Source organism: Lepidochelys kempii, chromosome 6 (genome assembly GCF_965140265.1).
Source record: "Lepidochelys kempii isolate rLepKem1 chromosome 6, rLepKem1.hap2, whole genome shotgun sequence".
Classification (NCBI taxonomy): Eukaryota; Metazoa; Chordata; order Testudines; family Cheloniidae; genus Lepidochelys; species Lepidochelys kempii.
The window spans coordinates 65504348-65530951 of record NC_133261.1 but is presented as its reverse complement, the minus strand read 5'-3'; the positions used below and the strand labels follow the sequence as shown (position 1 = coordinate 65530951).

Below are 26604 nucleotides of genomic sequence, written 5' to 3'. Positions count from 1 at the left end.
GTACTTGTGGCACCTTAGAGACTAACCAATTTATTTGAGGAAATGGCCCACCTGTTGATCACTTTAGATAAGCTCTTACCAGCAGGACAGTGGGGTGGGAGGAGGTATTGTTTCATGATTTCTGTGTGTATATAAAGTCTGCTGCAGTTTCCACGGTAAACATCTGATGAAGTGAGCTGTAGCTCACGAAAGCTCATGCTCAAATAAATTGGTTAGTCTCTAAGGTGCCACAAGTACTCCTAATCTTAAGACACTGTTCTGCCCCATTGCTTAGCCTTAGTAATATGTAACTTACTGCAGAATGGAGAGTTCGGGGGCGGAGGGTGGCAGGGAAGGGAGGAATAACCAACTTTTGCCTTTATTTCAGAGCACACTAATTTAATCCATACTTGTATAGCTTTGTTCTTGCTGATACCTACAATTGTCACCTTAAAAAGAGTTACCAATCAGAGTGTGTTCTGTCTTTTGGCTGCTATTTATATTGTTCTGGATTTAACAGGTTTATTTTTGAACAAAATAATAAACTTTGCAGGGAGAAGTTGAATCTCAGACACATGAAATCCTCATTTAGGGCAAGATTCTGCATCTCTTACTCAAGAAAAAGTCCCATAATTGACTTCAGTGAGTTTTTTCACTGTCTAAGGGCTGCAGGATTAGGCCGCTGAGGCCTTGACTGGACTGGAATATGTTGGCAAAGACTTACATATTTGAAGAGTAGTGTGTAGACAAGGTACTCTGCCTTTAGAACAAAGGTGGGCAAACTGTGGCCTGCAGGACAGTCCTGCCCGGGCCTTGAGCTTCCGGCCAGGGAGGCTAGTCCACTGCCCCCCCTCTCCCGCAGCCTCAGCTCGCCATGCTGCCAGCGCGGGAGGGGGCTGCACTGCAGGAGCAGGGGAGAGCAGGAAGGGAGGCTCACCTGCAGCCACAAGGGAGCGGGCGGTGCAGGTGGCCAGAGCGTGGCAAACGCAGGCGGAGGACTCAGGAGGAACACCGGGCGGCCACGCAGCTGTCTGGAGAGAAGCGGCACTTTGAAGGGGAAACCGCTGCTTCTCTCTGGCTGCACAGCTGCCCCTGTTCCTCCTGAGTCCTCCGCCCATGTTCACAGGGCAGCATTCTGAAAGGGGCTTTAGAGGGGGGCCTCTCAGGGGGCGGGGGTGTGGATAGGGGTCGGGGCAGTCAGGGAGCAGAGGGGGTTGGATAGGGGGTGGAGTCCTAGGGGGGCAGTTAGGGGCAGGGGGTCCCAGGAGGAGGTGGTCAGGGGACAAGGAGTAGGGAGGGTTGGATGGGTTGGGAGTTCTGAGGGGGCAGTTGGGGATGGGAAGTGAGACGGGGCGGATAGGGTTAGGGTTTGGGGAGGCACAGCCTTCCCTACCCAGCCCTCCGTACAGTTTTGGAACCCCAATGTGGTCCTCAGGCCAAAAAGTTTGCCTACTCCTGCTTTAGAACGTGTTAAACTGGTCAAGTTAAAGCAACTCAATGAGTTAAAGGCTGGATGCCTTGTCTACACTAGACTCTTCAGCTGTGTTGGCTAACTTGCTAACCGCCTTAACATCACCTCTTTAAGCTCTAGCCTAGACAAGGCTTTTGTGTAGTTTCAGAAGTATGCCTCAGCTGTTGTAGTTGTATACACTGGAGGATGTTGTGTGATATAGCAACTCCCACCCCCAAGCTGGCTGGGATGGTGAGAAGGGGTCAAAATAAACTGTGAACTTATATATCTAGGAACAAAGAATGTAGGCCATAGAGGGTGGGGGACTCTATCCTGGGAAGCAGTGACTCTATCCACCATCTCCTCCCCCCCCCCCACACACCCCCCCCCGAAGATTTCTTCAATCCACTGAACATGAAGTCAGTGTGATGCTGTGGCCAAAAGGGCTAATGTGATCTTTGGAGGTAGAAACAGGGGAAAAGTGGAAGGAATAGGGTGGTTACATTACCTCCTGTGTGTCTCGTTAATGCACTGCTACTGGAATACTGCAACCAGTTTTGGTGTCAACAATTCAAGAAGGCTGTTGATAAATTGGAGAAGGTTCAGGGAAGAGCCATGAGAATGTTGAAAGGATTGAAACACCTGCCTTATAGTGATACTCAAAGAGCTCCATCTGTTTAGCTTACAGAGAAGATTGAGGGATGACTTGATCACAGTCTATAAGTACTTACAGGGGGAACAAAAATTTGAAGGTCTAGCAGACAAAAGTATAACAAGGTCCAATGGCTAGAAGTTGAAGCTAGACAATTTCAGACTGGAAATAAGGCGTAATTTTTTTTAACCGTGAGGACCACTAACCATTGGAACAACTTTGTGGTGGTGGCTTCCCTGTATCTGGTGATTTAAAAATATATGCTCAAGTTCAAACAGGAATTATTTTGGGAAAGTTCTATGATCTGTATTATGCAAGAGGTCAGCCTAGATGATCAGTGGTTCCTTCTAGCCTTATACCCTATGAATTAGCTGGGTTATAATTTCAGGTTATTTTGTTCCAAAATACAAAAGTCTTTGCCATTTGCGCTAAGGAGAATTTCTATCAGTAATGAGGCTTTTATACCTTCTGTTCGTCAACCACTAGAGATTAGCAACCATGACACTACAAGAAGCAGCACTCCTCACCCCTTCTAACTTAACCATAAAAACTGTGAAATATTTTTCAATTTCTGTTCCTACTGTATGAGTACAACTTGTCCCGGGCTTTGAAATGGATCAGCCTTCCGATTAGCAGAAGACAATAGCAGCTTTCTAACTATTGCAGTGTAGTGATAAAATGAAAAGCCAAACTTTCCTCTAAATATGTGGGGAAAAATAGGGACAATTACACAGGATTGAGATAGGACTCAAAAGTTTCATTGGTCAAGTCTTAAATTCGATCATGTACTGACTAAATGAGTCCCAGGTTACATCTTGTATGAGAGACTGACCAATAGAAAGAGCTAATCTGTAAATACAAGCCAAGTCAATTAACTGTTTTTCTGTTGCCAAACTGATTCAACACAGCAAGTGCATTTTTCTGTTGCATTGATATTTTGGGAGTCTTGAGTATAGTGCTTTGGCCCCTGTGTGCCAACATGTGAAGTGCTGATACAGCGCTGTTTGTGTTTTATGAACCCTAGCTGGGGCATATGGTTGTTTTGTCAAAAGAAACAGATCTCCAAAATCATATGGGCCTTACTTATTTTCCTTCTTTCTTTAATAATACCTTAGTACCATGTTTAGTGAGCACTGTAGGGAATATGCTACACTGCTTTTGCAAATCCTTGAGGAGGATGACTATTCAGACTGAGGTGTCATAAGGCTTTTGTGCCACTAGATGGTGTCTAGAATCCATATTGTGTACCCAAAAAACATGTTTGTGTGTGTGTCTTAAAAATTGTCTTTGCTTACAAGAATGAAGTGTATAGTACAGAACTGCCTGGGGTAAGTAAATAAGGCAGATTAAATATTTTCTCCTTTTGACATGTCTAATTACACAGTATTTTTAAGTTCTCAAGTTTTCCACTTTTTTTTTCTTAATCTGGAACCTGTTAAAGGATATACTGTCTCTTTCTCCATCTCAGTTCTCTCCCTTTAGTAAAGTCAGATGAGGTTTATTCTTACCTATGTCAACTAATCTGGAAATCACTTGAGATCAGAATGAATTTAGGCACCTCTTGTTTTTGGCCATCTTCCACTTTTGAAATGGTCAGCAAACAAAACATTCCCATGAACTCCCAATAGTGCTTTGTGACTGCTGTTCATGATGAGGATGGTGTGTTTGCACCCCTATGCCTCGTTCTTGAAGGGTGAAGGTGTTAAATCCTGCCCAGGAACAAGTGTCTTGTTTGGTTGAGTGAAAGGGGGAGAAACTGAATAGTTTCCTTAGGGGATTGGTAGTGAGATATGGAACTCCTCACCTATAAGAGACTGGTTCAAATCCAACTAAGGTTTGTAGTGACCAAAAGTTACCATCTGATGGCTGTACTATGACTTCTAGCTCTTGTCACATAAGTCAGTCTGCTTTCAAGTAGGTGGGTGTCCAGGTTAAGACAGTAGCTTTCACCATCACTTTAAAAACAAAACAAGCAACTCCTAAAATCAAATCAGCTCTTAGTTGCCTTGTAGAACTTCTTTCCTCAGCTAAGAGAACAGTCCTCCAATATATATTGCCCCTTCAGATAAGAAAGCTATCTGCATAAATTGTCTAAAATTTAACTGAGCCTAAGATGCACTACTATTCATACAGAATTTACTAAAACTAAGAGGGCTGGCTTAATGAATCTCATCCACATTTGCATCTTGATTTGGAGCCTGGTCTTACTGCCTCTCTCATACTCCAAGCCCAGGAAGCAAGTTCCAGCCCTGTAGGTAGGGATTGCCTTCCCATCAATTAAAGAGCAGATCCTTTGGACTCGAAGGATGTTCCTTCCTGTCTGAATGTACTGGAAAGGTGGGGGCTATCATGTGGAAAATGTAAAATGGGGTAAAATTCAGTGCGTCTCTGGGACTCCAGTAAAGTCAAAAAGAGAGCATTTCTCTCCCTGTCTCCCCAAAGAAAGTACTGAAAGGTGGCTTTGTAGCTCAAAGCAGAACAGCTTGTAAAGAAGCCTCTGCAGTCACAGAATGGACTCATCCTAACTGTATTAGTGGGAGCAAGGAGAATATAATAGTCTCCTTGACCCACTTAACCCCTTGCTATTACAAGCCATTGGATTTCAGTGAACTGGCACACATGGCATTAGACTATAGATATGCACCTTTGCAGGTATCATTTGTACATACTAAGGCACTAAAGTAATAAGTCAGACTGTTTCTTCTTAGCAGTAGCTTAGTTAAGCTACTAAGATTGTTTTGGGAAGAGCTCTCACTGTGTCATACCAACAGTCAGGATGTTAACATGTCAAGGTGTTCCCGCTGTGAATGAAGCGAAAGACTTTGGAAGTTGTGCATGTGAGATACATTGGGTTAATACAGGTTGGTTCTTTAACAAGCTTGCCAGAAAAGCACTATCTGAGGCTGGCTTTGGTTGGTTCTCTGCAAGCTTTCACAATGGTACATGCATAATGTAACTGCCGTCTCCAAGTGTTGAGCAACAGCACCACCAAGTGAAATGGATGGGAACTTCAGGTGGCCTGCACCACTGAAAATCCAACCCTTAACTCCTTATTGGTTTTTTTATATTACCTCAGTCCTGTCTACCTGTGTGGGTGTGAGCTAATGGAAACTTGAAGAGTTAACTTCCACAATGCTGGGTCCAGTGTAAGGCCTCTACACTCTGCTATGCAGTGCGACATTTTCCCCCTCCCACCTGGCAAATAAGTCTACTATGGAACCTTTGTTTTGAATCCCATCCATTATGTGAGATGTAAGAATAATTCTGATTCCTAAGGAAAAAACGTAGTCTGGGCTGTACTGACTTTTCTCCTAGTTAAAATTAATGGGGTGCTATTTATTCATATAATATTTTCCAGTGGCTCTCTCCAGTACTCCCTCTGCCCTCTTTCCCCCCCTTGCTGTGAATGACATAAACCTCCATTATGGAAGGGCACTTATGAGTTTGAATGTTAGTTAAGCATTGCTACTGGATCTAGACAGCCTGAAATAAACAGCAACTGTAATGTGCTCTCCATTCCTTATGGAAGTAAAAGATCTGTACGTAGTCTGATTTTATGACTGTGCTTTAAGTAGAGCTCTGTTCATAAAAGGACCTATTTTGAGGAAAGGAACTGTGGGGGTTTGTTAGTGCTTCTTTGTGACCATATTGTGGCACCAGTCTCATGTTCCATAGTGTCAAGTGATAAGAGCTGTGGTATTCAAATGGGGAGAAAGAAATTAGTAATCGCAAGAGCAGACAACATGGTACCAACAAATAAATGCTAATTCACAAGCTTTGGAATTGCAGAAGTCCCTTCAAATGGCCAAGAAACCACATCCCTTTGGTTGGCTCTGTATAAGCACTAACTGTTTAATTGGTTCAGTACAGTAAAATTATATGCTCGTGCTCTCTCTCTCTCTCTCTCTACATATATTATTTTGTGTTGGGACATCTGCCAGCCTTTTTTCTAAATGAAAGTCGTGCTGCTGTGTGCAGCAAAAAAAAATGCATTTTTGTCAACTATTAGTCATCAGCATTTTTGTCAACTCATTTCCTCTTTCCTGTCATTTTTGCCTTTTGATGTGTGTTTGACTAATTTTGTACCTGTTGAAATTACTGGTCTTAGCTAGTAGAGGCAGGACAAATAAATGCAGTGTAAACTCTCGCCACCACAGCTCTACCAAAGCACCTCAAATCTGACTTGCAGTCCTCTCCCACAGTTCTACAAATGCATCTCAGACCTAAGTTATAGCATCCTCTTACTCTAGTTCTGTGCTGCCATGCAGCTCAACTGATACACCTCACGCTTAACCTGCACTACTGGCTATTGTTCCACACCTGGGCTCCTCCTGGCAATGCATAATTCAGTACAAGTGTCCTACATGCCTAGATGCTAAATTGAGGTTTGCGCGTTTATTTCCAATTGTGTCTGAAGACCACTTTTTACCACTGTGAAAAGTAATGCAGCAAACCACTGAAACTGATAGTGCAACCCTATTGAATTTGTGGAGATCTTTGGTACTATGCCAGATTTTGTAGGATAAGGATTTTTGTATGGTGGTAGTTCTATGTTTGAGGGTGTTAAAGCCTTCAGCATAATTACTGTTTTGGAAATGGATCAGTTGTTGAAGATATTGTGATTTCATTCAGACTTTATCCACCACTTGACCTGTGAGTCCTGTTTTCTTCAGGGCCGAGCATTTCTCTTTCCTAAAGTTTTACATGCACATCTAATCTTTGGTGGTAGCTTTTGGAAAAATGCATTGCTCCAGTGGTTTAAAAGCAGGGGTGCTGCTTTAAATCTGTAAAATTTGCACAGCAAACTGCTAGTGTATTTGCTGCCAAATATTTGTACTTCTGAGATGAACACTTTTCTAATTTGCTGGTGTAGATACCCATACACACTTACCTAAGATATTTCTAAAGATGCTTATCACTAGGTGTGTCTGTGTGCTGCACCTGGGAAGTGTGATTCCCAGCCCGGGTAGACAGCCTGTGTCTCCCTCACTTAGTAGTGTGGATGTTGCAACACTGGTGACAACTTGGGTTAGCTAGCTGCTTGAGTGAGTCCAAGCCCACCAGACCCATGGTCTGAGCTTGAGTGGCTAGCCTGTGCTGTAACATCCATGTTGCTGTTTTTAGTGTGCTAGCTCAAGCTGAGGTAGAGCCAATCTGTCTACCCACGATGGGAATTGCACCTTATAACTGCAGTGTAAACATACCCAAAGAGTCTCTGCTGGATACAACCTGGTAGAAAGAAAAGGAGTACTTGTGGCACCTTAGAGACTAACCAATTTATTTGAGCATTAGCTTTCGTGAGCTACAGCTCACTTCATCGGATGCATGCCGTGGAAACTGCAGCAGACTTTATTTATACACAGAGAATATGAAAAAATACCTCCTCCCACCCCACTGTCCTGCTGGTAATAGCTTATCTAAAGTGATCATCAGGTGGGCCATTTCCAGCACAAATCCAGGTTTTCTCACCCTCCACCCCCCCACACAAATTCACTCTCCTGCTGGTGATAGCCCATCCAAAGTGACAACTCTTTACACAATGTGCATGATAATAAAGTTGGGCCATTTCCTGCACAAATCCAGGTTCTCTCACCCCCTCACCCCCCTCCCAAAAACCACACACACAAACTCACTCTCCTGCTGGTAATAGCTCATCCAAAGTGACCATTCTCCCTACAATGTGCATAATTAAGGTGGGCCATTTCCAGCACAAATCCAGGTTTTCTCACATCCCCCCCACCCCCATACACACACAAACTCACTCTCCTGCTGGTAATAGCTCATCCAAACTGACCACTCTCAAAGTTTAAATCCAAGTTAAACCAGAACATCTGGGGGGTAGGAAAAAACAAGAGGAAATAGGCTACCTTGCATAATGACTTAGCCACTCCCAGTCTCTATTTAAGCCTAAATTAATAGTATCCAATTTGCAAATGAATTCCAATTCAGCAGTTTCTCGCTGGAGTCTGGATTTGAAGTTTTTTTGTTTTAAGATAGCAACCTTCATGTCTGTGATTGCGTGACCAGAGAGATTGAAGTGTTCTCCGACTGGTTTATGAATGTTATCATTCTTGACATCTGATTTGTGTCCATTTATTCTTTTACGTAGAGACTGTCCAGTTTGACCAATGTACATGGCAGAGGGGCATTGCTGGCACATGATGGCATATATCACATTGGTGGATGTGCAGGTATACGAGCCTCTGATAGTGTGGCTGATGTTATTAGGCCCTGTGATGGTGTCCCCTGAATAGATATGTGGGCACAATTGGCAACGGGCTTTGTTGCAAGGATAAGTTCCTGGGTTAGTGGTTCTGTTGTGTGGTATGTGGTTGTTGGTGAGTATTTGCTTCAGGTTGCGGGGCTGTCTGTAGGCAAGGACTGGCCTGTCTCCCAAGATTTGTGAGAGTGTTGGGTCATCCTTCAGGATAGGTTGTAGATCCTTAATAATGTGTTGGAGGGGTTTTAGTTGGGGGCTGAAGGTGACGGCTAGTGGTGTTCTGTTATTTTCTTTGTTAGGCCTGTCCTGTAGTAGGTAACTTCTGGGAACTCTTTCATATTCTCTGTGTATAAATAAAGTCTGCTGCAGTTTCCACGGCATGCATCCGATGAAGTGAGCTGTAGCTCACGAAAGCTCATGCTCAAATAAATTGGTTAGTCTCTAAGGTGCCACAAGTACTCCTTTTCTTTTTGCGAATACAGACTAACACGGCTGTTACTCTACAACCTGGTAGGTACATCACGCTTTTTGAGGTTGGTACTGCCGTCTCTCTTCACCCTCCATGCCTTTTTAGAGCTTGTCTTAACTTTGCAATAGACTCGGGATCTTACTCAGATGTTGCCTCTGACCTGGCTTTTGTCTATGTGCAAAAAAACCTCTCATCAGAGTATGATGGTGCTTTACACCTGAACTAGCTGGTCTGTCCTGGGTTATAGGCTAAAGCCGGAGTGCTGCTCATGCTCAGGCTGGTAACTGGCCCACTTTGCAGTCTGACTGCAGGCTAAACCACTGAAGTGCTAATCTCTGCTTACTGCAGTACTGAGAAACATGGGATTTGATCACAGAAGTCCTAATGGCTCACATGAGTGAGTATGGCAACAACGTATGGGCACAGTAACTTGAGTGTGGCTTTACCGTGTTGCTGCTCACACCTGGGCTAGGCTAACTTGGGTACCGATCACTTGAGTTAACTATGCAGTCTGTGTCCATTAGTAACAAGCTTCTGTGTTTGAGCTCTGTGCTGCTGCACCCCTTTCCCACTGAAGTGTGTGTTCTCAAACTCCCAGTAGAGTCTGGCTTGCTCCAGACCATAGTCTTTTGAACCCAAGACTGAGATTTGTAGCCGCTTGAGCTCTGCTGCAGGTCAGAGGGTCCAGAGCTGAGAAGAAATAGACACTGGCTGGTACTGCTGAAGTGTTACTGTGGTAAACTGTTTTAGTTGCCCAAAAAGAGAATGGCACTATATGTTTGTAGTTCTGTCACTTCCCCCACCTCCATTCCTTCACATTTATATGGGCTCTGAACTAGGAGACCACTTGTGGACACTTAAAAAAAAATCTTACCAGTTGCTGATAACTGGTGTCATCAATGGTTGCAGGGGGGTACTGAAAACTAATCTAAAATATAGACAGGACCAAACAATTTTCAACACACATTCAGAAATTGTGGTTGGACCTTACTCTGAACCGGTTCTTCATATTCTTCTATGTAGGAGTGCCAGGGAGAAGAGGCAAGGCTGCTTTTTAATTTGAATCTTCTACACTAATTTTGTTTTTCCTTTTTTGCAGAGAGGAGAGGGTGGCAAGGGAGTGGAATGGGGTAGTGGCCCATCTCCAAAGTGAAACTTTGGAGGAGTCTGACAGTTTTTTGAGTTGAATGGCTTCTTATTAGTAACAAAACCTGTCACTATTATCTAAGGATCTCAAAGCTTTTTACAAATATTAAGACTTGCTCAGTGTCCATGTGAGAGAGGTAAGTGTATCAAAATGAATATTTCTAATACTTAGATAAATTAGGGGATCCAGGTATACATATATAGAACATAATGCCCAACTAGTCTGGAAAAACAAACTCTTCTGTCTGAGAGAAGAGAAGCTATACACATGTTAAATGGACTTTATTCACAAGGGGTTGTTTGTGGGTCCCCTTGCAAGGGAGCTGCTAGCCTTTTAGGGAGAAGGAGCTCTAAAAGGAAGTTACTGATTGTGTTCACCAAAGTTATTGATGCAAGCAAGCAATCTGTGATCTCTCAATTGCAACTAGGAAGGCAATTTCTTTTTGGCTGGCTATTAGAAGCATAATTAAACAAGGTACAATTTAAAAAAAAAAACATTTTTATAGGTAAAAGTATGACCTCCATGTCTGTGTGTAATTAGAGTATTTAACACCTGCAGAACAAAGACTAAATCACTCATAAAAACACAGGCCAGGAGCCAAGCAAGAGGGAAGGGGGGACAATAGAGCTATTCACTGGCATAGGGGTGTGTCCTAAGATGGATGTAGTGCACTTTCTAGATATACTTCTTCCTTAGACAAGGCATTGCTTTGTGATAGCTGTGAAATGGCACCTTTGTGTCTCAGCCTTGTCTCAAAGGTCAAATGACTTGTCCATTTATAAGGGGTTTATTTTCCTTTGTCTTGTCTTTGAAACTCAGGGTGAATTGTTAATGAACTTGTTTGTTTTTAGTTTGCGTGTTTTGACAGTTCTCAAGGTGCCCAAGACTGAGAGTCACCTTGTTACCCCTGTGCCCCCAGCGAGAGGGAGACTTGTGTGTGTGCTTAACTGTGTCAGCTCCCTGATTCCTCCAGCCTGTTAGGCACCCAAACAATCTTGTCTGGGCTATGCCAGCCATTACTTTGCCTTGCAGATTAACAGTAGATGCTGTCTGGTCCCTGAGGCCCTTTGAAGCATTCCCCTGCAGTGTTCAGTTGCTTATCCATCGAATGCTCTTAGTAATGCCAGATATGCTGTCCCTAAGAGAACAGTACACCCCAGTTTGTATGATTCAACTCAGGATCAATACCTTGTACAATACCACAGCACTGAGATATATCTATAGTGAAAACAAGAATAAGTTTCTTATCAAGAGTCGAGAGAGAGTAAGTTAAGGATAATGGAAGTAGAAGGGTTACATATAAAACAAAATACACAATTGCTAGAGACTAGTCTAAATGTAACAAGCTAACTTCTTGTCTAGAGTGGGCTTATCTCCCCCAATGCTTTTTTGCAACATTTCCAGCTGAGGCTGGTTTTGATCCTGTTTTCATGAGTGTAAACAGTGTTCGTTTACTTCATAGATGCAAGATAATGGGGTGCTTTCCTTGTCCCTCAGCTAGTCCAGTAAACCTTTTGAAGTGCACCCCCAGATAAGACTTTTTTTTCCCCCCTGCCGTTCAGCTCTTCCTGATAAATTGCCCAATCCTTCATCTGCATGAAGGTGACTGTGAATGAGACAACACTCAATTTACATTTCAACAGATAGATGGGTAAACGGATCTGGTCTGGAAAGAAACCAGTTTTTCACTTTTGCCTGGAATTAACACTTTGATGCAAACTATAAGAACACATTTCCAGTATCTAGTAGGAATACATACATGTTACAATCATAGTCATTATCAGCGTGACACCAGCTTTTAGCGTAAACCTCACATGATATTCTTTATGGATAAATACCTTGGAAGTGGTGTGCTGTGCGTTGTGAGTTTCAGGTCTGTTAGGAACTGCTATTACAGAACAGTAAACCCTTTGCAGCTGGTACCCAGTGGGCCTCTGTGTCACATGTAGGCGGTGGTGTAAAAGGAGTGGAGTGATCTACTGCTTTGATTACATGTTTCTCTTGTGTACATTCATTTCTCATGTGCTTGAGGAAAGTGGCAGAGGGATGGGCTGAGTAAGGATTACCTGAGTAAGGTGTGTTTGGGAAGGGAAGCAAAGCGCATGCTCATAAGAAAAGGGATGCACTCTGTGACCACATAGTAATTGGCTCTTCTCCTTTTATTTCTCTTACTAGTGCCAATCAGTCCCACACCAATGGTAGTGACCTGTGCTAGGAATATCTTTTGTGAAAGGGTACCTGTAACACTTCCAGCAGTTATATATTAACTGCTGCTTTGATTCCAGAATAGCGTTGGCAGTGAATAGGTGCAAGGCCTTTGTGAAAGGTATGACCTTTCCAGCATACATATTTTCCTGCCTTGGTTCAGTACTACTCAGTTTCATTTTATATAGCAGCTTTCATGAAAACTACATCACTAAATCCTTTATGGAACAGTCAATAAATGGGAGCATGAAAGGATATTAGAGAGATTTTTTGTTTTTTGTTTCCCCCCCCCCCCCCCCCCGGGAGAATAAAAGTAACTTCCCATAACAGACTGGGAGTCAGAAACCCTGACTTCTGTTTTCAACTCTGTCATGTTGTCAGCTGGGCAAATCTCTCTACCTCAGTTTACCCATTTATAGGGAAGCATGTGATGCTTAACTGGCTGGTTGTAAATCTCTGTTTTGATCCTCTCTAATGGAAGGACTAATATAACAGCAAAACCCCCGTAATCAATCACCTGTTACTTAAGAAAGTTGTGATTACTTTTGATGCCAAAGAGGTGTGTGGCTGCACTTTCTTTCATTTACTTAGCAGTGTCAGTCCTGGTGTGTGTGTACTAGTGTCGAACATCATGATAGTCTTGCAGTCTGACTCTGGCACAACTGCTTGTAGACTCCCTCCTCAGGCCCTACGCTACCAGCACTCCCAGCTACCTTCGAGACACCACTGACTTCCTGAGGAAACTACAATCCATCGGTGATCTTCCTGATAACACCATCCTGGCCACTATGGATGTAGAAGCCCTCTACACCAACATTCCACACAAAGATGGACTACAAGCCATCAGGAACACTATCCCCGATAATGTCACGGCAAACCTGGTGGCTGAACTTTGTGACTTTGTCCTCACCCATAACTATTTTACATTGGGGACAATGTATACCTTCAAATCAGCGGCACTGCTATGGGTACCCGCATGGCCCCACAGTATGCCAACATTTTTATGGCTGAATTAGAACAACGCTTCCTCAGCTCTCGTCCCCTAATGCCCCTACTCGCGCTATATTGATGACATCTTCATCATCTGGACCCATGGAAAAGAAGCCCTTGAGGAATTCCACCATGATTTCAACAATTTCCATCCCACCATCAACCTCAGCCTGATCCAGTCCACACAAGAGATCCACTTCCTGGACACTACAGTACTAATAAACGATGGTCACATAACCACCACCCTATACTGGAAACCTACCAACCGCTATTCCTACCTACATGCCTCCAGCTTTCACCCTGACCACGCCACACGTTCCATTGTCTATAGCCAAGCTCTACGATACAACCGCATTTGCTCCAACCCCTCAGACAGAGACAAACACCTACAAGATCTCTATCAAGCATTCTTACAACTACAATACACACCTGCGGAAGTGAAGAAACCAATTGACAGAGCCAGAAGAGTTCCTAGAAGTCACCTACTACAGGACAGGCCTAACAAAGAAAATAACAGAACGCCACTAGCAGTCACCTTCAGCCCCCAACTAAAACCCCTCCAATGCTTTATTAAGGATCTACAACCTATCCTGAAGGATGACCCAACACACTCACAAACCTTGGGAGACAGGCCAGTCCTTGCCTACAGACAGCCCCCCCAACCTGAAGCAAATACTCACCAGCAACCACATACCACACAACAGAACCACTAACCCAGGAACCTATCCTTGTGACAAAGCCCGTTGCCAACTGTGCCCACATATCTATTCAGGGGACACCATCACAGGGCCTAATAACATCAGCCACACTATCAGAGGCTCGTTCACCTGCACATCCACCAATGTGATATATGCCATCATGTGCCAGCAATGCCCCTCTGCCATGTACATTGGTCAAACTGGACAGTCTCTACGTAAAAGAATAAATGGACACAAATCAGATGTCAAGAATTATAACAGTCGTAAACTAGTCGGAGAACACTTCAATCTCTCTGGTCACGCGATTACAGACATGAAAGTTGCGATATTATAACAAAAAAACTTCAAATCCAGACTTCAGGGAGAGACTGTTGAATTGGAATTCATTTGCAAATTGGATACTATTAATTTAGGCTTGAATAGAGACTGGGAGTGGCTAAGTCATTATGCAAGGTAACCTATTTCCCTTTGTTTTTTCCTACCCCCCCCCCACCCCAGACGTTCTTGTTAAACCCTGGATTTGTGCTGGAAATGGCCCAACTTGTTATCATACACATTGTAAGGAGAGTGATCACTTTAGATAAGCTATTACCAGCAGGAGAGTGGGGTGGGGGGAGGTATTTTTTATGCTTTGTGTGTATAAAAATATCTTCTACACTTTCCACAGTATGCATCCGATGAAGTGAGCTGTAGCTCACGAAAGCTTATGCTCAAATAAATTGGTTAGTCTCTAAGGTGCCACAGGTACTCCTTTTCTTTTTGTGAATACAGACTAACACGGCTGTTACTATTACTTTACTTTAGCAGGTTTCAGAGTAACAGATTCACTTCAAGTGCAGCAGTTTTTAATTCATAATGAATTACCTTTCCAGACAAACATATTGCCTTCCCTGGCAGCTGTGTACCTTTATTTTTACTGATGTTAAATCAGCTTCATTTCAGAAACAATAATTTGTGCCTTTGTTTTTGTCTGAAGGTCACCTTCCTATGGCATATCTGGTCTCTCATCAGTCTGGTTATCTGGTGGAATCTGCTGTTTGTTTGTTTGTTTTTTTGCTTTGAATCCTACTTACTTATATTCCCTTCATACACCATCACCTTACCATACAACTGCTACTTTTGACCAATTTAAATAATAAAATCCTAAATCAGAGAATTTAGAGATGGAAGAGGTCTATTAGGTGATTCAGACCATTCCCTGTGGTCATAGCAGGATTGTTTTTTAAATTCTCCACTTGGCTTTTTAAGTCAAACAAAGGGTCTTCTGTTTCTGTTGAAAAACCATTTTACAGTCTGGTAGATCTCGCTTATTATTTAGATTTACAGCGGCTCTTAGAGGACCTAAGCAGGGATCAGGGCTCCATTCTGCTAGGTGCTATACAGATATGTCATGAAGATGATTCAGAGGTTGAGCTCTCTGGGACAAGTTTATGAGAAGACTCAACAGGTGGATGAAACAAGCAAATGGAGAGGGGATGGAAGGAGCATTAGTTAACAGTAAAATAAGCATGATTTTGCAAAATCAGCAGTAGTCTTGACTCAGCTGCCTAGTTGTTGTCATCTGGCTGTGTTCTGTAGGCATAATGGTGGAGGTGAGTCTGAAGGAGGAGTTTGAAGAATAATAATTTTTTTTTTTTAATGCTTTCCTTTTCACCCTTCCTCCCCCCAAGCCCAAAAGTCTGTAGCTTTGTCTATGAATAAAGGACAAAATGGAAGAAGGCACAAAGATATATGTGAAAGAAGTGAACTGTCTAGAAAGGCTGAATTCATTGGCAGGGCAAAGGCAGCGTTCAATGGCCAAATTAGATGGGGCAGATCTAACCAGGGCCATCCCTATCCATATGCAAAATACGCAGCTGCATAGGGCATCAGGAAATTTTTGGGGCACCAAATTTCCTGGTGCCCCACGCAACTGTGTGCTGCTCCAGCCCCTGATCCACCTCTTCCCCATGGCCTCCGCCCCTTCTCCGCCCCAGCCCTGCCCCCGCCCCCACTCCCATTCCCCTGAGGACTGCAGCAGGGGTTGGCCCTGCCCTGCACTCACCAGGTGGCAGGAAGTGGAGCAACCCAGCCCCAGCCAGCTCCACTCTGCCAGCTCATGCTGGGGGGACAGGGAGGAAACTGCCCCCCAAGCCTGCTCTTGCTCCCCCCCCCCCCATGGAGGCTGGCCTCGCCCCCCACCCCCACAGGCAGGGGGCTGTGTAAGGCATCGAAATGGCTAGGGGCGGCCCTGGCCCTAACCCAGGGAAATGCTTCCTGATATTTATCCAGTTTTACCAACTCTTACAAGTTTGTCATAAGTCTTGTGATATTTATTTTAAAGTCCCAGCTCCTGAAGTCAATTATTTTTGTTTTGTTTTAATGAAAGTTTTTTAGCCTTCCTGGTTGGGGAGGAAAAACTTGAAAATGAGACTTAAATGAACACTAGAAGAACCAGAAAGCAAACCCTCCTCCCCCCCCGACTCCCTCAGATTTTATAAATATAAAATTTAACCTCATGATTTTTAAACATATTTTGTTTTTGGTCGGGTGAGGGGGGCACATGTTTTGTTTTTTGTTTTTTTTAAATGTTTGAGATTGGCAGTACTGTTTACCCTAAATTTCTCAGAGTAACAGCCGTGTTAGTCTGTATTCGCAAAAAGAAAAGGAGTACTTGTAGCACCTTAGAGACTAACCAATTTATTTGAGCATGAGCTTTCGTGAGCTACAGCTCACTTCATCGGATGCATACCGTGGAAACTGCAGCAGACATTATATACACACACAGAGATCATGAAACAATACCTCCTCCCACCCCACTGTCCTGCTGGTAATAGCTTATCTAAAGTGATCATCAAGTTGGGCCATTTCCAGCACCTGGATTTGTGCTGGAAATGGCCCAACTTGATGATCACTTTAGATGAGCTATTACCAGCAGGACAGTGGGGTGGGAGGAGGTATTGTTTCATGATCTCTGTATGTATATAATATCTGCTGCAGTTTCCACGGTATGCATCCGATGAAGTGAGCTGTAGCTCACGAAAGCTCATGCTCAAATAAATTGGTTAGTCTCTAAGGTGCTACAAGTACTCCTTTTTTTTTTCCTAAATTTCTCCACGCTTTATCCAGTCTGGGAGGATGTAGTATATTGTGCTTATGTGGGGTTAATTTTTATACGGGAAGACAGACCTGGAAGCTTAATTTTGCCCAAACTTGTTTTTTCACTCTCCAAACAAAGACTCCCAATTTCCTGTGAAGGATTCTGGGTAGTATCATCCTACAGGAATTACCCGTACAAAGTATTTCTATGATTAGAAATACAACAGGGCCTTCCGAACGTTGTCCTCATACTATTAAATTATATTAGAATTCTTAGGAACATCTTGTATGTGTAGATTAATTTTACTGTATGCGCTGCTGGGCTATTTTCACCTCCCTTTTTTATGTTTCACGGGCATTAACAGACCTCAGAACTCAGTAGGGGGGGGGAATACCAAAGTAACCAACCTCAAAAAGAAAAGGAGTACTTGTGGCACCTTAGAGACTAACCAATTTATTTGAGCATAAGCTTTCGTGAGCTACATTGCATCCGATGAAGTGAGCTGTAGCTTACGAAAGCTCATGCTCAAATAAATGTGTTAGTCTCTAAGGTGCCACAAGTACTCCTTTTCTTTTTGCGAATACAGACTAACATGGCTGTTACTCTGTAACCAACCTCAGTAGCTTAACTTCAAAAAGGGGAACTACACAAAAATGAGGAAGTTCATTAAACAGAAATTTAAAAGGAACAGTCACGAGTGAAACACTTGCAAGCTGCATAGAAATTGCTTAAAAACACTGTAGTAGAGGCTCAAACTAAATGTATACCCCAAATTTTAAAAAGTCCGAAAAATGCTACCATGGCTAAACAGAGTAAGAGGCAGTTAGACAAAGACATCCATTAAAAATAGGAAGTCAGATCCTACTGAGGAAAATAGAAAGTAGCATAAACTCTGCCAAGTTAAGTGTACAGGTATAATTAGGCAGGCCAAAAAAGAATTTGAAGAGCAACTAGCAAAAGACTCAAAAACTAAGTACATCATAAGCAGGAAGCCTGCCAATCAGTGGGGTCCCTGGAGGTTTGAAGTACTTAAGGAGCACTCAAGGAAGATAAGGCCCTTTACAGAGAAGATAAATGAATTCTTTGCATTGCTGTTCACTGCAGAGGATGTGAGTGAGAGATTTCCACAGCTGAGACGTTCTTTTTAGGTAGCAAATCTGAGGAACTATCCCGGATTGAGGTGTCAGTACAGGAGGATTTGGAAAAAATTGATTAAACTAAACAGTAATAATTCACCAGGACCAGATGGTATTCACCCAAGACTGCTGAAGGAGCTCTGATATGAAATTGCAGAACTACTAATTGTAGTCTGTAACCTATTGCTTAAATCAGTCCCTGTACCAGATAACTGGAGGACAGCTAATGTAATGCCTATTTTTAAAAAAAAGGCTCCAGGGGCAATCCTGGCAATTACAGGCTGTTTAAGCCTAACTTGATCATCAGGCAAATTAATTCCATTTTTTACTATAGTTGCAATGATCAGACACTGATGAACATATGTTGAAGAAGAGCCAACATGGCTTTTATAAAGGAAAATTATGCCTCACCAATCTACTAGAATTCTTTGAGGCTGTCAACAAACATGGACAAATGTGATCCAGTGGATATAGCTTTCTTGGACTTTCAGAAAGCATTTGACAAGGTCCCTCACCAGAGGCTCTTAAGTCAAGTAAGCAGTCATGGGATAAGAGGGAAGGTCCTCTCATGTATCAATAACTGGTAACAAAGGTAACAAAAGGTAGGAATAAATGGTCAGCTCTCAGAATGGAGAGAGGTAAATAGCGGGGTCCCCCAAAGCTCTGTACTGGGACCAGTGCTGTTCCACCTATTCATACATGATCTGGAAAAAGGGGTAAAGAGTGAGGTGGTAAAGTTCGCAGCTGCAAACAAAACTACTCAAGATAGTTAAGTTCAAAGTTGATTGTGAAGAGTTACAAAGGGATCTCACAAAACTGGGTGACTGGGCACCCAAATAGCAGATGAAATTCAGTGCTGAAAAATGCAAAGTAATACACATTGGGGAAAAGTCATCTCAATTATATATTCAAAATGATGGGGCCTAAATTAGCTGTTACCACTCAGGAAAGAGATCTTGGCGTCATTATGGATAATTCTCTGAAAACATCTGCTCAATGTGCAACAGCAGTCAAAAAAGCAAACTGTTAGCACCATGAAAAAAAGGGATTGATAATAAGAGGGGAAAATATCATAATGCTACTATCTAAATCTATTGTACACCCTCACCTGGAATATTGCATGCGGGTCTGGTCGCCCCATCTCAAAAAAATATATTAGAATTAGGAAACATTTACAGAGAAAGGCAAAAAAAAAAAATTAGGGGACAGGATCAGCTTCCATATGAGCAGAGATTTAAAACACTGGGACTTTTAGAAAAGAGATAACTATGGTGGGGAGGCTAGATTTGTGAAATCATGAATGATGTGGAGTAAGTAAATAAGAAAGTGTTTACGCCTTCATATAACACAAGAACCAGGGGTCACCCAATGAAATTAATAGCAGGTTTAAAACAAACATAAGGATGTACTTCTTCACACTACTCAGTCATCCTGTGACACTTGTTACAAGGGCATGTTGCGAAGGCCAAAAGTATAACTGTTTTTAAAAAAAAAAAAAAAAAAACTAGATAAGTTAATTAAAGATAGGTCCATCAGTGGCTATTAGCCAAGATGGTCAGGGACGCAACCCCATGCTCTCGGTGTCCCTAAACCTTTGGCTGCCAGAAACTGGGACTGTACAACAGAGTATATAGATCACTCGATAATTGCCCTTAGTTATGCCCTCTGAAGCATCTGGTACCGGCCACTGAGTACTGGGCTAGATGAACCACTGGTCTTCTGACTCAGTATGGCCATGCTTATGTTTTCAAAGCAGGTTAGATATATAGCAGGTTTGTTTTGGCTTTGTAAATAAAGTAGCGAAGTCCACTGGTCTCAAAAGCTAAGACTGTTGTCTTGTTTTCTTCTATACCATCAATATTTTCAGTCCCTGTAGGGTGTGATCCATAATAAATAAGAACTTCCTGTTTTGTGTATTGAAAACAACCTTCTTTCAAAGCTTAGCTGATCTGTTAAAAACTTCTTCTCTGTTTTCCCAGGCTTAGATTCTTTTTGCCAGGTTTTATCCCATTACAAATTCTTTTTTTGCACTGGTTTATAAATTGGTTAGTCTCTAAGGTGCCACAAGTACTCCTTTTCTTTTTTTGCACTGTTAGAAGTACCTCAGTTTAGTGGTTACAGAGATGCTGATAAACCTGATGGCATGTGATCATGTGTATTAGACATTTTGTTTTCATATTAGTTACGAGCATTCAATTTGTTTTTTTTTTCCTTTTAAGGTCAATCTTCTTTATTACATTATATTGTAAACAACCCTGCTTGGAATTATCAACACTTTCTCTCCCTTCCTTCCTTCCTTCCTTTCCTCCCCCACAAATGACTCTCATTTCCTAAAGACATTGACTGTAATCCATTTTGTTGTGTAACATTTGTTGCTTATCAAAAGGAATGTATTGAATGGCTCCACTAATGCTATCCTGGTGCACTTTTTGTTTTAAACTTCCCCCAAGGTCCTATGCTATTCTCTGTGTATCAGTGACTACTAAGTGTGGCAAAGCTAACTTATGAAGAACTCATGCAAGCTTATGCTGACCCACCAAATGTCCATCTTTCAAAAAAAAAAAATGGCATGTTTATTTAAACAGCACTTCTTTTAAAAGGCAAATTTTTTGTTTCAGGCACAAGTGGTTCTCTTTCTCCCCCACCCCTTTCCCTGGAAAGGAAGCCTTGAGCTGATGCAAATACTGGCTGTTGTGGTTCTCCCCTCTTTCCACCCCTTCCCCGCCCAGCTTCCAGCAAAAATTTATTTATTTGCACTAATGATGCTGATCTTGGATTGACAGCCTAATATTGTTCATCTGAACTCCATGTTTGGTTAACACATGAGTGCTGCCCTTACACAGTGCGTCCAGTTATGGCAATGACCATATTGTACATAACTCTGTCATTCTCTCCTTCACCCTGCCCCCAATGCCAGTATATATGTGTTAGGACTTAGTTTTAGTCTATAGACAGAACATTTTTCTCTTAATTCTACAAAACCCACAACCACCACCAAAAAAACCTCAAATGTATGTTTGTCGTTGACTGTTGTTTCCAGAGCTGTGCAGCAATGCCAGCATTCCAAATCTGGCTCACCCAGCTGGCAGTGGAAGCGGACAAAATGCCAGGATAGTTCTGAATGAGTGAAGAAGGTGATACTTATGGCAGAAAGTGAGTGTTACCTTGCTCACTCAGACATGCTCCATCAGTGGTTGCTCTGGTTGTGCTTGGTATTACCATGACAGATGATGGTCTCTGAGAGTTGACTTTAAGTATCTTGTTACTGGTGATGGCCTTCATCTCTGAGGGATATTTGTTGGTTCTACCTGGTTATACTAATAACACTTCCTGCAAGAGGATGCCACCTCTGAGAACTACTCTGTGAAGAAAAGTTGTGAGGGAGTATAAGTGATGGGGGGGGGGGGAAGGGAGGAGGAGAAAGCAGTCTTAAAATGAGCCAAAACCTGTACTGATTGAATACCTCAGTTTCATATTAGGGAAGTGACACCTCTTCACTGAGTATAAGTGACTGAAGTTTTATGTTCCTATTACTTGGTGGCTCACACAGGGGAAGAATAAAAAGCTCCATGAGCATATATTGTCATCTCTTCATTGGGGAGAGACTTTTGTCTTCTCTTCTAGCTACAGAGAAGGTGACATGATAAAAAAACAAGTGAGGGAAATTCAGAATGGCCATACTCTTTCCTCCCACCCCTGACAGCAGCAATGATAACCTCAAAAAATCCTCTTTAAGATTTCCTTTCTGAAATGTGACTCTTAAACACTGATATCTCTCACTAACTCTAGGGCAAATGTAACAGTATACAAGTAAAAACAGATTTCCCCCCCCCCCCCCCCAACTGCCAGTCCTGCAAACTCACTCCAGAGTTTGTGAGGCAAGTTGTGTTTTTTTTTTTTTTTCTGATATCCCTGTCACCTGTAGTAAAGGTTCTAGGGTGCCCCGCTGTCTCAGTGGATTTACACAGGTGTAAGTGTTTGGAATTTAGTGAACAACGTAGTTGAGATGCGATTGTATTCTAACTTGTGCATTACTCTTTTCATTGTGTCGGCTTTTCAGGATTAAAAACAGTGACAACTTTTATTTTTAGTCACTAAATAAAATAGCTAAGAATCTGATCTATTTAGTAAGAAGATGCTATTCTTCTAGTCACTTTTCAAAGTTGAAATGAACTTCAGATGGTGGATTTCTCAGTTCCTTTGTCCAGACTCAGCAGATAATTAGGTGGGCATTAAAAGCTACCCAAATTCCCACCGAGATCTATTCTGAGAGCTACTTAATAGTTAAGCATCACTTGGTGAGCAGATATTTGGTAGGCTCACGCTGATGGTGGGTTGTAAAGCTTGACTTGGTACAGTGAAGTTGGAGGCAATCCCTACCGCATTGTTAATTTCACTTAAAAGAATTGCCAGTCTAATGGATGTAATTTGTGAGAAGTAGGCTTGAATGTATAGTTGAGGCTGCAAGGAGTGCCGCACAGCTTCTCTAGATCCATTCACTTACCTAGCTATGGTTTGTACCCTGTTATGTTCGTTTCCCCCCTCTTAAGCCCCTGTGTATAGCAAAAAATGTGGTTCTGTCTGAAGTCTGCAAATGCATTTTCCTCACTTTCCCATATGCCCCCAAACCAAATGTAATACAGGTTTGAGGACCAAACAGTATGCAATATTCGATTCAGAAAGCCTACTTGGCATCTGCTTCTACAGGACTGAATTACTATTTCTAAATCTGGTGGCTATTGCGATTTGGCTAGATCTACTCCTGCTGGCTAAATGTTTAAAGTTTGTGGGGGAGGGAGCTGTGTTTTGAAAACTATTTTAAAACAAATGTTCCATCTCCTAGCGCACAGAGGGTTTAATGTTTGTCCAACTCCTTTGAATACATTCATGGCTGCAGCTTCTCTTGCTGTATTTGGTAGTCCATTTTACCAATTAATTATCTTTTGCATATGTAAAACATGTTAACGTGTTGTGTATGTGATGGCTACTATTTTGTTTTGTATTGCAAATGTATCCTTGTGGGACTGGGCATTGGGGGCACCTTATGGTACAAGTTCAGATGGTACAAGGGAAAATTCTAATCTCCCAATATCAAAGTTTTAAAAAAAGACTTGTACCTATTTTGTTCAGCCCAACAATCTAAGTCTGAGAAGCAAGAGCTCTTTTATTTTGAATTAGAAACTTTCAATATGCATTTATGAGCTTTCTTCAGGGGGCAGCCATAATACTGAAAAGTGAGATTATTGGGAGACCTGTTAGTCCCCAGGTAGTTAAGATTGTAACTAGCTTTGCACTATAAACTAGACCACCTGAAGCGTGTGTTTGTGTGTCTGTGTGCGCGCACACGCGCTTTTCTACCAGAAGAAACTTTTAACTGGGGAAAGTTTTTTGGGTGATTAGTCAGATTATTAGCACTAAAGATGTGCTATGTACTTCACAACTGATGGAGAAAGACACTATCCCTGCCCCAAAACCTGAAAGTGACAATTATGACAGTTTTTGAAAAACCAAACATTTTTACCTTTTTGCCACATCATAACTTTAAAATAGTTTAGACCCAGAAATTCCAAACTTGGTTTATTGTACTTTCCCCTCTTTCCCCCCTCCCCCCGATGTAGCCTTTTACTGTCTTGGGAAGGTTCTAGTAGGTTAGGAGTTGCCCAATAAGTTTGGGCCAAGGCTATGCAAAATCTTTAGGAGCTTATATCATCCACATATTGAGCACTATTTAGAAAGTTGACAATTGAATCAAAAAGTATGCAAGATTTTAGATGTCACTACCTACACCTGCTATGATGTACGTCTCTGATGCTTCCTTAACCATCAGACTCTCTTCTTCACCCTTCCCTATGTGAGTCTTCTATTAAATTTCTCTTCTTACCATGTATACTCCTGTCCTTTCCCCATCGAACTTTCTATATACAGTTATCAAACATGGTCCCCATTCTCTGCTATAAAGCACCAACTCCCTTTTACCATCTCTACCTTTACCTCTTCTTCCCCCTCCCCCCACCCCCAATTTACTCCCCAACCACCTGCTGCTTGGCTTCGTGGAATAGTACAGGGAGTGTGCAGTGTAATCTAATTAAATCACCCTTGTAGTGGGGAGTTGGAGAGCAAGGAGTCCGATGCAGGCATGTCCTGGCAGGAAGACAGAAAACAAAATGTCAGGTAATTGGTTACAGAAAACAAAATGTCAGGTAATAGGACTTTTGAAAAATGCCTCTAGTTTCTTCAAGGAAATCCAACTCTGACCACTGAGAGGAAAAAACTGGGCCCATTTTAAGTACATTACTAGGTTCTTCTTGACTCTAACTAAAGAGCAAGCATCTGTTCAGTTTTACAGTATATGTCATGAAACAAGACATGCTTAAACCTTTGTGGAATGCAGATTCCCTTCCATGGGGAGTGACTCACTTTTATAAAAGCCTTGGGAAGAGAACTATATCTGAAAATATGATGCATTAAAACCTATGAGTCAACTTCCTCTGAAAATGTTACATCTGTACGCACATGCCTGTTAGCTACTGAAGGTGGACAGATCATCTGGTGGGGACTCCCCCAAACCCATGAACCAAAAGGTCCATCTCAGATGTTGTGGTAGGAGTCATTAAATCCCTTTAAACCAGACACAGAGCAAACAAAACGATTTTCCCCATCCATAGAGTGAATATGCATTTGGAAGCACAAAGGAACCCAAGCCTCAAACCAAGTTTCTATTATCCTGGGCACCTGTGGGAGACAAAGATCTTGGTTTTCCTATAAAGAAGAATCTTTAGGGTCTGGGGACACACAACACTCACTTTTGTCTTGGACACGTGACCAAGAGCTGACATAGGTACACTGGTTGTGATCTGCGTGCTGGGTGAGGCTATGGACTTCTACCATGTAAGAATTTTAGGCAGTCGTGTCACATGGAATATAAACTTTGCCTACTTAGCAGTATTTGTAGGTGACATGTTTGAGATTGGCTAACTCTTATCTTATGCTTTTTCATAATAACTTAATATTAAAGTAGTCTTTTATTTAAGATGCCTGGAGCTGATTGTCCCCACTAGCAGTCAACACAAACATTACCTGATGTGCTGTAAAGATGGAAACTGTAAATGGAAGCTGGAATGAGCGAATGGTCTGATCATCTACTTGTGGATAAAGAGCTGCAGCCTCCATCCTCCACCAACATGATAGCAAAAAGGGATTAGCCCACAATAGTTAGGGCACCAGATGAACCAAAAGATCTGAGTGCTGGCAGGGTTAGTCAAAAATGCAAATAGCCCAACCCTACAACAACAGTGGGTTGTTTTTTTAACAATTGTAATCACCTGTGTCTTAGAATTTGTCCCCGTGCAGGGAATTCTATCTGCTGCACGTGGTGGGAGGGAGGAGAATAAAATCTCTGTCAATTAAGCAACCCGCACTAGCCTCTATCTCCAGACACCTTTCTAAACTGAGCACTTTTGATAGCTTGTCATTCAAGTTTTGAGTCAAATTTGCTTGGAAATGGGTGCTTTGAATGTTTTTCTGCAGAAATGGGGCAGAGAGAGACTTTATTCAGATGTATAAAATTGTTTATATGGCAGCATAATGAAAATGACGACACCTGGAGCAAAGATCATTCTGCAGAATTTCCTCTTCTCTTTAAAATTCTGATAACCTACACTGGGAGATCACATATGTATTTTAAAAAGTGAAACACAGTTGATGCTCTTATGTAAACTTTAAATCTCAGGCAGCCTGCCTGACTTGTTCTCTCTCCCCTTTCTTAGTTCACTGCTCCGCTATGGTGGAAATCTGTCCCTTCAAAGTGCCATGAGTGTCCGATTCAACAGCAATGGTACCCAGCTGCTGGCATTGCGTCGGCGTCTTCCACCAGTGCTCTACGATATCCACTCCCGACTGCCTGTCTTCCAGTTTGACAACCAAGGTTACTTCAACTCCTGTACCATGAAGAGCTGCTGTTTTGCAGGCGACCGTGACCAGGTAATGGGCAAGTGGTGCCCTCCCAAGCTCATGTGCTAATTACTCTGTGCAAAAGTAGAGGCTTTCATGAGCATTTGAAAACCACTTTAAGAGCCTTCTCTGATTTGGGGGATATTACTGAATCCAGAACACACGGGGAGGCAGGTGGCCTTAAAATTGTGTAATATTGCAACAGGAAGAAATTAAGTGAAAACTAATGCACACCAAGGTGTATGGTAAATTCTACATCTGAATAAAGTAATCTAAAATTAGAAAATTAGCTCTCTGAAAGGCCCATTTGATCAGTTTTCAGACCTGTGTATTAGACAACATTGTCTAGGTCAGAAAAATAAACTTACTTTCATTTAATTATTATTATTTAAAGCCAGGAGAAACAGGCCTGTAAAATCAAACATTGTGGGGTATTTAAAATTCTTCTTGCTCAACTTACATGTCAAATTTATTATTTTACAAGTAAAAACAAATTTTTACAACTACTGGAACCATAAAACCTGCCCAGCATGTGAGATTTCCCCTGATATCAATAATAAAGATTTTGGAATCAGAACATATGTTTCCTGTGCAGGAGATAGAATAGAGTCTCTTGTAACTATAAGGGC

General features: G+C 42.2%; 1 protein-coding gene across 1 annotated transcript in view; it reads left to right on the top strand.

Annotated features, from left to right (window-relative positions):
- The window catches only part of DCAF5 (DDB1 and CUL4 associated factor 5), a 112110-nt gene that overhangs the window by 43389 nt on the left and 42117 nt on the right, over positions 1-26604 (top strand). Inside the window, exon 6 of the mRNA XM_073348451.1 lies at positions 25792-26005. Coding sequence (XP_073204552.1) covers positions 25792-26005 — 214 coding nt within the window. The remainder of the gene's footprint in view (positions 1-25791; positions 26006-26604) is intronic.